Genomic DNA, 11481 nt, shown 5'->3' on the forward strand with positions numbered 1-11481 from the left:
TGCAGCTTTGATAAAGAAGACTTATTCTCCAAATTGGCACCTAGCCCTCTTCTAATACTCTAAGCCACTTAATCCCAATAAGACCATTAAGTCCTTGGTAATTGACTGAGCATCAAAGCTTAAAAGGATTGAATTTACAGGGAAATTACAAACATTGGGGCTTTTATTAATGCTGCATTTGAGAGACCAAAGAAAGTGTAGCAAGAAAAAAAAAACTTTCTTGTCGTGTGCTTCTGACTAAGTCAATCAGTGCAAATAAAGGCAGGGAGTCTTTTTCTTCCTAGATGCACACATGTACGGATGTGACAGAAAATAAATCCTCACGGCTGTATTGAAATTAAATAGAAAATATTCAGGAAACTAATTTGTATCCACTCATTTACCAAAATGTTTCAGTGGATTGTGATTTGTGCATCTTTGTGGTTTTATCTGCCTTCACCCAGTTAAACTGCCTGCACTTCAATGCAGCGTAGCTCGGCAATCGCAGTTGAAAGGGCAGTATTATTTCAAATTTACTCTTTTTTTAGCTTTTTAACATACATGGCGGGTTGCTTTGATTGTTTCATGCATGTTTTTTTAATCCTTGAATATCCCATGGCAGCCATTTGGGTTTGAACCAGGCGCTGCCTAGACACATAACACTGCCCCTTTAAGAGGAAACATAGTCCTACGTGTCTCAACTGTTGTTCAGCATTTTGGAGGTCACAGAATATTGTCTTTTGATGTTCGATGTTCCTTGCAATGAACATCGATATTTGGGAGAGCACACAGAGATGCATCTAAGTAGATTTCAAAAATATTGAAAAATAGAATTATTTTATTCATTCAGGACCAAAATAAGATATATGCATATGTGTGTGTGTGTGTGTGTGTGTGTGTGTGTGTGTGTGTGTGTGTGTGTGCGTGTGCGTGTGTGTGTGTGTGTGTGTGTTGCGCAATAAATTGTTGTTCAGAGCGCTGTATCCAAGCACACTAATGGAAAGTTGAGTGGAAGGAAAATGTGTGAAGGAAAAATCTACATGGATTCCTACAACTTTGAGAGGAATGTGAGGCGAAGGTCAATACTTCAAGAGCCTCCAAGACATGAGTAACTACTGTCACAGTAAGATCAGTTTTCCAGAGTCTTGTGGAAAAAACCCAGAGGCACAGAATCATGACTGACTGAGGTCAAGTGTGACGTTTCCTCTGTGAGTGATAATTTGGGGAGTTGTGTCAACTTTGGTGCTAAACTCAATGCCAAACTGCATAGTTGCAGAAATTCCTGTAAAAGCAGCATTTAGTACAAATACTGTACAATAGTTGGATATAACTTTAGTTTGACCTACATTACTAATATCATTAGTCTTATGTAATTTTATAAGAATCTAAGAGTCTAAGATTTTGAATTTTTATTCATCATAAGCCATAATCAAATAAAAACCTAAATCTAGACCGTGAAATTATACGTTATCGAGAGGCACTGACATGCTTTGAAACAGAGTACTTTATGTCAAGTTTCCATGGTGTATAGATTTTTGGGAGACATCTGGATAACTCCACACTTAAAAACAAGAAACAAAGATAAACATCCAAAACAGGCACTGAGTGAAACATGGCACCATTACTTGTCCAGTGTAACATCAATTTATACATTTATTTCAGCTATATTATTGTTCGTTATAGCCGGTGAAGGCTTACTCTTTAGCCCCTCGGTGGCACATCTGGATGTCTCCATGAGGAGCAAACGTGGGACGCAAAGGGCAAGGAGGATCGTCTTGTACTCCTTACGGAAGTTTTGGTTCAGCAGTCCGTATATGATGGCGTTGAGGCAGCTGTTGAAGTATGCCATGAAGTAACTTGTGACAAAGAGCCACTCAGGTATGTTGGGCGCCACTTTTGCGGGATTTATAGCCACAGCCAGACCTATGAGGTTCAGCGGAGCCCAGCACACCGCAAACAACACAAACACCATGAACATAGTCAGGAAGTTCCTCACGTCGCTGGGCTTCGGTCTCGTCCTTTGTTCCGGTTTCACCCGGTGTTTCACTTGAATCACCAGGACCCATATCCTCATGTAGCAATAGGACACCACCAGGAGCGGGATCAGAAAGTGGATGACCACCACTGAGATGGTGTAGTACGAGCTGACGGTCTGAGCAAAGGTGCAGGAGTAGACGCGAGGGTCGTACTGCAGAGAGCCGACGAAGAAGTTGGGCACTGTGGCGATGGCGGTGAGCAGCCAAGTGAGGCCCAGGTAGCAGCAGGTGTTCCTCAGGCTGTACAGGCGGTCGTAGTGGAGGCTGTGGCAGATGTAGCAGTAACGGTTGATGGCGATGGCTGTGATGTTGAATATGGAGCCTATGACGCTTAGGCCCATGACGAAGCCACTGGCCTGACAGTGCAGGTCTCCCATGGTCCAGTCATTGTGGAAGATCGCTGTCAGCACAAGAGGGTACGGGTACAGCGCCACCACCAGGTCCGCTACAGACAAGCTCACCACAAAGATGTTGCCTGGAGAACAAAAGGGCAAAGCGTGAGTCATGCTGTTTTACAAAGTACCGGCTGTCAACATAATTTGGGGCATTCACTGATGTATTTTAGTTGTTTATTTTCCAAAATGATATGATTGCACAACAAATAACCTCAACGATTCAAAAAGTTTCTAATTCAGTTTCTACTCTACTATAATAACTGCTGCCTTACGAGTTGCAGCCATCAACAAGTTCTTGAAGTTAAACTTTCGTTTCATCAGTAATGGTGGAGTTCATTTAATTGGTCCGTCTTTTGACAGTTACCTGTCTTTAAGCATAATTCATGAATTTCCAATGGGGTGAAGGTCAGAGGTGTTCAGAAGCGTACTGAAGTAACACCCAATTATGTCAAAGTATCAAAAACCTGAGCCGAACCCTCACATGAAAGGAAATTTGCTTAGAATATTCAAAAACAGCACAGGAACCAGAAAGTTTTTCAGAAACTCAATGAAGCCTGTTTTACATCGCCATGGACTCAGAGGTGTCTACCGAGAAGGAGACCTCGGCTCTACTGCTCCAAAAAAGCACCTTCAAACTTGACTGATGCAGCCGCCCACGTTGTCAAACCAAATGCATTCAGGAGACACCTGAGAGAAGGATGAGCTATTTAGACAAAAATGATGAGAAGAATGTCTAAAGTAGTCAAGTTGAGGTTTTCAAACCTAAAAACACTGTTCCACCTGTCAAACGTGGTGATGCCGATTTCATGTTGACTATTAAGCTACCAGGAACCCCAGTGGCTTCCAAATAAGTGGAAGAAATAAAATAGAGGAAGGTCCACTTCAAATTCTCCAACATCACTTGGTTAAAACGAGAACTAAAACAAGGGAAAATAAAAAAACATGACTCAGTAGTAGTTTTGAAGTGCACAGATCAGAACTATATTGAGTTTCTGGAATGACTCTGACCTCTCTTGAAAACATGTCAAAAACAAAAATAAATGAAGCTCGTTGGTGGGTAGAAAAAGCTTCTGGTTGAGGTGCAGCTTGCTTACATTTAATCAAGATCAGAATGAGTACGCTTCGGCAAAGGTGTGGATTAGAGAAGAACTGACAGCAGGTGCAAAATGACTCAACTTGTTTTTGAAAATCACTGAAAAATACGAATAAATCACACATTGTTTGAGTTTAATAGAATGCATTCTCAATGCAACTAATGGTAAATGGCACTTTATCAAGTCCAGAGGACCTAAAAGCACTTCACACTACATTCAGTCATACATGCATTCACACACACATTCACACACTCTTTCACTCGCCCATTGACCATTGGAGATAGGATCCTGCCCCAAACGACACTGCAAGGATAAGAGGGGATATAACCAGTGGATACTGGGAATATTAAAGCAACAGTAATATAAAAACCAGTAGACCTTTTAGAAGCAGGTAACATAAAACACATTGATTTTTAAGAGTGTTTTTTGTAGTCTGTTTTCTGGTATGTTTAAGGCATTAATCATTGAACCTAGTTCCCTGTCTTCCCTGTGTATGGCAGCAGTAACGCAATAAAGAGAGAACCAACGTAGAGCAGTAAACCGATGTGAAGCAGCGCCTGACTTAGGAAAGCAGTGCATAACAAACCGTTTGAGAAAAGCAGACCGTAACTGCGTTATGAGAGTCTCTTAATGGTTTTGTCTTTTCATCTTGGTTTCTCATTATCAATTGTGAACCTTTTTCTTGACTGTATCAGTTTAATCACAAAACAACGATTAAAACGGACTGAAATAATTTCTTTTTACTGTCCAAGTCCATGTATTCTCTGTCACAAGCTCTTTTTCTTTTGTATGTCTTGCTTAGTCTTGTTATGTCATCATAGTCAATACTGACATTTTTTATTTCTTTTCAGTCATCTACTGGTCTGTTCTTTCAGTGCGAGCTAAAAAAAAAAAATTCAGTATCCTTTAAATGACAAAGACTGATATTTGTCTTCTGTCTGACTTTGGTGGTCCTCTCAATTTTTCCTTATGAAACAGCAATCTGACTCTCTGCTGCCGGGAACATTGTGAGCTTCAGTGAAGGTCAGAGTATCCATGTGTCTGGGCATGTCGCAATGTGTGAGAATATCTGTTTGTTCTTTTGTTTTTTTTCAATGTCCTTAATGAGTTCTGTAAGACATTTCATCAATAGCTGCCTTAAAAGTAAGTCTGGAGGTATACTAAAATCAGAGGTTAACATGATGCAAGAAATGCAATGTGTTAGCTGCAGATGAAGGATCGTTATATTCCCATGCTGCTATCACAAACTTAATCTTAAAAGACACTGTAGATATAAAGATATAAAATGTTTTTGTTATGTCTGAAAAAAAAGAAGACATTTCAGATATAAAAATCTGAACCCTAAACCATATATTCATGAATGTCAGAAATACCTTTTGCTGAAATTACACCTTGATTTCTTAGGGAGCGGCGAGGTGTCTCTGCCAGCTCTTCACATTTTGAGATGGATTTTTTTTTCCAATTTTTCTTTGCAAAATAACTCAATTTCTGTCAGATTGAACGGATAGAGTATGTGAAAATCCATTGTCAGATCTTGCCACAGATTGTCAGCTGGATTAAAATTTGGACTTTGCTTGGTCCATTCTAGCACATTAAGTGCTCTGAACCATTATGTTGTGTTTCTGGCTGGTTGTTTGGGGTCATTGACACGGCAGAAGATGAACTTCTGGTCCAGTCCCAAGACTGCACAAGCTGAAACATTATTTTTGCAGGACTGATCTGAATTTGCCCAACCCAAAGCAAAACATTCCCACAGCTTGATACTCCAACGCCAGGTTTCACATTTCAAATGGTATGTCCAATGTTATATTTAAGGCGTTTCCCCTATCAGCTTTCTATTTCATATTCTTCTAGGTCAAGAAACTATACATGAATATAAAAAATGAAATACTTACATGTTTTTCAGTTTTTGTCAATCAGTTCTTAACTTAGAACTATCCAGCCTCTCTTTGTGTTTCTCCTGAAAGGGCATTTTAGTGGAAATCTGATTTTCAAATCCTCTACAAGTACGGTGATTTCCGCTTGGAAACAAAAGACAAGCGTACTGAAGGATGTCTTAGGATATCTCACTCATTTGACCTCAATTATTTATTATATATATATATATATATATATATATATATATATATATATATATATATATATATATATATATATATATATATATATATATATATTTTTTTTTTTTTTTTAAATGTTGGGTCTCTGAAGTAAAACTCATCTGAAATTTACTCTCCAAACTCTCCAGCTTATTTTTTTTACTCCTGCTATGTAGCAGGAGGATAATGGATGGATAACATGGTTATGAGGTTTGTGCACTGAATGTGGCACCTGCTCAAAAATCTATTCAAAGTCATTCTGCTCCATGTAGCAATGGTCGTATGCTAAGCTGACCAAAGCGCAGGTAGAATGCAACACCTTCGTGTTGATCTTACTCACATTTCTTGTAGCTCAACCCGGTACCTGATGCTAACAAAACGAAGGATAAAATCCCTGATTGCCCTGCTGCAGTGTCTGCATAAGGTATCACTACTGAATTTATGACTTGTAAATATTTTAGTACTTAGTAAAATTCCAGCTTTTTTTTTTGTCAAATTTGGAACATCTTTGGAAAAAAATTCAAATATTTACTTTTATAGAAGTAAACCATGGTTCTCATGTAATGTGAAAACCAACATGTCTGTCAGGGTTCCTGTGTGTGTGTGTGTGGGTGTGTGTGTGTGTGTGTGTGTGTGTGTGTGTGTGTGTGCGTGTGCGTGTGTGTGTGTGAGTGATGCATCTTTTCCAGTGAGGATCTTGGTGGAGAACTTGGGCAGCCACACAGGTGGAGCTCATCAGCCTCATCACAGATCTGGGGCAGAGAACTTCACTCAGTGCTGGATGATTAATGTTTACCGGGAGTCTCTCTGGTCCTCTTTTGTAGTTAGTTACCTGTTACAAGATGTTGACTATCTCCTGTGTATTTGCCAGACGTTTTATAGTCCTTGTGTTTGCTGCCTCTAGGTTGTCTCGTTGGGTTTCCAAGAAGAATCAGTTCTGCTGTTTCTCCTCCTGTGGATCTTACTTGCAAGCTGCCTGCCTGCCTGCTCTGCCGTTCCTCGTTTCTCCACCCTGCTCCATCAGACCCCTGGCTCTCTGTGTAACCACCCTCCTTGCACTGGTCTAAGGACTCACCATTAACCATTCTCCACTGGCCATCTTTTCCTCCACGCTTCGCTCTGAGTCATTCTAAAGTAAACTCTTTCTTATTCCATCCCTGTTCAATCGTTTCTAGCCACCATTAGCTAACCGTAACACTCTTTAAAAACAAAACCAATCCCTTATTTGGACTCTGTTTATTCTGCATGTGGGTCAGAAGGTTAAATCCGAACACGTCAGTGTCACAGTCACCTTTTTACCTCACACTGATTATGGGAACATTGTTTATGAAATGCAGCTGTTGGCTCTTTATGATCTTATTATAGACGACTGAGCTTTATTACAGGTAAGAATTTAAACCTCTTGGCCACCATTGCATTTTATACTCTCTGGTTAACTGTCCACATCCATACTGCTGCATTAATATACTTTTATTTATGAGTCACTCTGACTTACTATCTCATCTAAAAATAAGCAAATATGTCCTACAATCAAAAGCGTTTTTTACATTCAACCTTTCTTTCTATTTTTCATTTAATTTGTTGTACGAATCACATTGACTATAATCTGTACAACAGATTATTGTTTTCTATTTAAAACGAGACACTGAGAGCTTGTGTCTCAGTAAGATCTACATTTCTAAATAAAGGTGAAATACAAAAAGAAATATATGGTTGTATGTCATGTTTTTCAGATCTTTCTAAAAAGAAATGGAAAAAAATTTTACTTCCTCTTCAAACTCATGCACCATTTTATATTAGCTTGTCACATTTAAATCCCAAAATAGATTGAACCGTGACCAAATGTGGCTTACGTTTACGTACATTAGAAGTCAATGTACATCAAAATGAGTTGAACGCTAATAACTGTACTCGTGACTTTGCGAACTATATAAAAACGATATTTATGTTTGAATGTCAGACCCTTCAGACTTGAAGAGGTGTTCCACTTTCCCAAGGCAAAGACATTTTATTTGCATAACACATTTTCAGCAACAGGGCAATTCAAAGTACTTTTCATGATCAGCTGGCAGATGAAACAACAAACAAGCAAAATTTGTCTTCCCTTCTTTGCCACTGTGCATTGGTAAAGTAAAGAGAAACGAAGACAGATTGACGTTCCAGATGTTATTAATCAAAGGCAGCGCCAAACAAATGGGTTTTTTTAGCCTTGATTTAAGGAAACTCAGTGTTCCAACATTTTTGCAGTTTTCTGGGAGTTTGTTCCAGATTGGAGGATCATAAAAACTTAAAGTGAGGCTTAAAACCGATTTTCCTTAAGCCTCAGTGAGTTTGGAGTTGCTTCGCAACAATGTAATGTAGACCTGTGTATCATCTGCGTAGTTTCAACTAATTGTACAATTTGTTCTTATCTGATTTAGCGGAAGCATGTAGATATTAAATAGGGATGCTCAAGTGGAACCAAGGGGATCCCCACATGTGACTTTTGACTGAGAAGTCACCTATCGGCACAAAGACGTCTCTGTTCATTAGACAAAATCCAGCCAAGTATTGTACCAGAGTAGCTCTACGGTTAGATGGTGATTTCATCTTTCTCAGATATTTGTTGACATTGTCTTTGTGGTGTGAGCAGATGTTATTTTCTTCCCTTTATCGCAGACCAACAGGCAGAAAGTCAGTATGATCTCGTCTCATCCTGTTTCTTGTAAAAAAATAAAATAAAATTGCGTCAATGTTTCGTTGTGTGGAAAACCTCAAATCTCTCATGGTTTTCTGACAGCCATGTTTGTGTCCCCACATAAAATTCACAGGAATTTTAGTAAAACCGATTACGAGAAAATCAAAACACAGCCTTGTTTTTTTTTTTTTTTTTTTTTTTTTTTTTTTTTTAAAAAGAAGCATCACAATAAAACGCTCTGTTAGTTTCACAGCAACTGGATGATACAGCATCTGAAGAACCGGTGCTGGTATGACCGGTTCTTCTGGACCTTGTCACAAGACACGAATAATCGAAAACGACATTTAATACTGTTACAGCGCAGCTGCTGTGGGTGGAGGGGAATCAAACTATAAACACCGTGTCAGATGAGAATATTGATAGCTTAAATTTAAAGCGGTACGACAAGCCGGGTCTGCTTTAAAAAACAAACAAATCGGAGTAAAGGCTGCATTCTGTGAAGCTGCTGCTCATATTACAGGTGAAACTCGCGATGAAATAAAACACGTTGCCCATGCAAATAAATGATTTACTGCAGCTGAACAGCTGAACCTCGCAGATTGTCCCTCACAATCCGCGAGGGACAAAAAAAACAATGTGAAAAGTGAATGAAGATTTAATTAGATAGAGCCTGTCGTAGTCATTACCCAGAATTAATTTTCCCGCGCAGCGTTACACGAGTAAAACTACGCAATCTGTAAATATGCAGAGTTATAATTGAGTTTGTGAAGTTGGAGAGACTCCATGCAGGTTGGGTCATTCGGACAGCTGGGACAGCAGCACTCAGTGACGGATTTGATTTTATGTCGATTTGAAACACATGTCAAGTGTTCGCCTGTAGGATCCAGAGCTTGTTACACAACCTGCACCGCAGGCACCACTGGACTAATTAAAATGTACCTTCCTCAACTGGATTAATTAAAGAAAAACAGCAATTGAGCGCTGTTATAATCCTACATTCCCAGAAGGACTCCCTCCCCCTCCACCCCCGCCTTCATCATATAGAAAAAAAAGTAGATGTTTATCGTGCTTTTTTTTGTTTGTTTTTTTTTTTTTCCTGGCAACTTGATCCGTCAGGGACTACAAATTTTCAACCCCCCTAAAAGCCATCTCTAAAGTCTACTGAGATAAAAATAAAAGCATTTGTTCCTCATCCTCGACTTAGCTCAGTGGGCAAATCTGTCAGATTGCATTTGTGATGCTGGCAGCACTCGCCGTGTGCATTTGTCACTGCGCAGAGGTTTGATTCCTTGCTGACACCATGTGACCCAATGCTATCATGCTCGCCTGATGCACAGGGCATGCTCCAGCTTTGCAGGTCTCTGCGGCCGAACCGCTCTCCAGCACTTATCGTCTGGTGGGTGAGGTAAGTGCTAAAACACCGCCGAGAGGATCGCTGTGCAGAGGCCAGATGACTGACTTTGTTTTTTCTGGCATTCATTATGAAAAAAACATTGGACACACCATTACCTCCCTGCGTGGTGTAATTAGCCAAGTTGGCCGTAATGATGCTCATCACGCCCAGAGCTGCAGTTTGCACTCAGGCAAACTGTTGTTTTAGTGCAAAACAGGCGACCGACAAACTTGTTCTCACACCTGCATACAAGGAGGGAGTCGTGCCCCGCCGGCCTCTTCCAGAGCTATAATTATCGAGTGTGAGTCGGACGTGGCTCGGCCCCGAATGCGGATGTGGTGCAGTCCGGCAGGGACAGCTGACACGGAGCCTTTAACTTCTCTGACACCGCGCTGTAATTATTTGATTTTACAGCGGGCTGCGCTCGCACAAAAAACTGTCAGCCAAGTGAAATGTGCCATCAGATCATCTGACTCTTGCTTTTAGTGTCTCCTGGGAGCTGAGGGGGTCGCCCAGCCAATTTTCCCCAATGAACGCTCATTGTTTGGTGAATGAAAACAATAGTTCTTTCTCGATCGTCTCTGTGTTTGTGAAAGTAAAGGGATCTGCAAAAGTACTGCTACCCTTGTGCTGTTTTTCACACGTCAGCAGCTTAGGCCCACAAACGTCTATGTATCTCATTTGGATTTTTGTTGTTGTTGTTGTTTTGACAGACCAACAGAAAGCACTAAACAATTTTCAAGGTGAATGAACATATTTATCTGAAATCATAAATATCTGGGGTGTCATTTTGTGATACCCCAAAATGAAATCCAGTGCAACCACTTTCAAATCTCCTCAAATTCACCTAAATATTACACATATTGTTCAGGGTAACACTTTATTTGACGGGGTGCGCATAAGACTGACATGACATTGTCATAAATGTGACATAACACCTGTCATGAACATGAAAGAGTCTTCATGAATGTTTACGACTGGTGTCATGAAGTGTCATTCAGTAAATAATGACACGTATAAAGCAAAGTTGATCATTTTAATGGACTTTTAATACAAGGTTTAATGTAATTTTGTATAAAAAGTGTCATTATTTACCAAATGATGCAAAAATGACACTTTTAATGGACTTTTAATACAAGTTTTAATGCAACTTTGCATTAAATGTGTCATTATTTATCGAATGACACTTCATGACAACGGTCATAAACATTCATGAAGACTCCATCATGTTCATGACAGACGTTATGTCACGTTTATGACAATGTCATGTCAGTCTATGTGCACCAGAGAAAGAATTAGATTAGTCACTCTTTAGCTTATTTTATCAGAAACTGTAGAGTACTCGCTATTTAGATGCAGAGACCAGAAGCCCAGAGGAAACTTCTGGATCAACATTGTTAGACTATTCTTCAGGCTCCTGTTCTCCGAAGCCAGAAATTGAATTAGACCAGAGGAAACTAAGTAACCCTGAATTTACATACTTTGGATCAACATTTAGATCAACATTAGATTCTCTTTCTTCTTTTGCTCTTTCCTTTGGTTTGTTATTTTGTTTGTATTTCCTTTTAATTCATGTAAAGCACTTTGAATTGCCTTGTTGCTAAAAATGTGCTATATAAATTACCTTACCTTACCCCATCAAATAAAGTGTTACCAAGTTCAGATACATGCTGTTTAATCTCAGTATTAATACAGCTGCTCTGTGACGGCTAATGAGGAACACAACACAGTAAGTGATAAAGTTGTGGGAAAACATTCTCCTATTTTTCACTATTTTTCATGTCACAGGGCAATCCGTCTGGGGACAA

The 11481-nt window shown here is 39.6% G+C and overlaps 1 protein-coding gene across 1 annotated transcript; it reads right to left on the reverse strand.

Annotated features, from left to right (window-relative positions):
- Positions 1-1466: 1466 nt before the first annotated feature.
- On the reverse strand, positions 1467-2521 carry mtnr1c (melatonin receptor 1C). Its single transcript, XM_015006778.2, has one exon. The coding sequence runs from the start codon at positions 2519-2521 to the stop codon at positions 1625-1627; it is 897 nt and encodes a 298-aa protein (XP_014862264.2). The 3' UTR covers positions 1467-1624.
- Positions 2522-11481: the final 8960 nt, after the last annotated feature.

The sequence above is a fragment of the Poecilia mexicana genome, unplaced genomic scaffold, assembly GCF_051168715.1.
Source record: "Poecilia mexicana isolate PSO_F unplaced genomic scaffold, ASM5116871v1 scaffold_10, whole genome shotgun sequence".
Taxonomy (NCBI): Eukaryota; Metazoa; Chordata; class Actinopteri; order Cyprinodontiformes; family Poeciliidae; genus Poecilia; species Poecilia mexicana.

What these genes read in the sequence shown, in the direction of transcription:
- mtnr1c (XM_015006778.2), bottom strand. Translation starts at nt 2,521, where the DNA reads ATGACTCACGCTTTGCCCTTTTGTTCTCCAGGCAACATCTTTGTGGTG.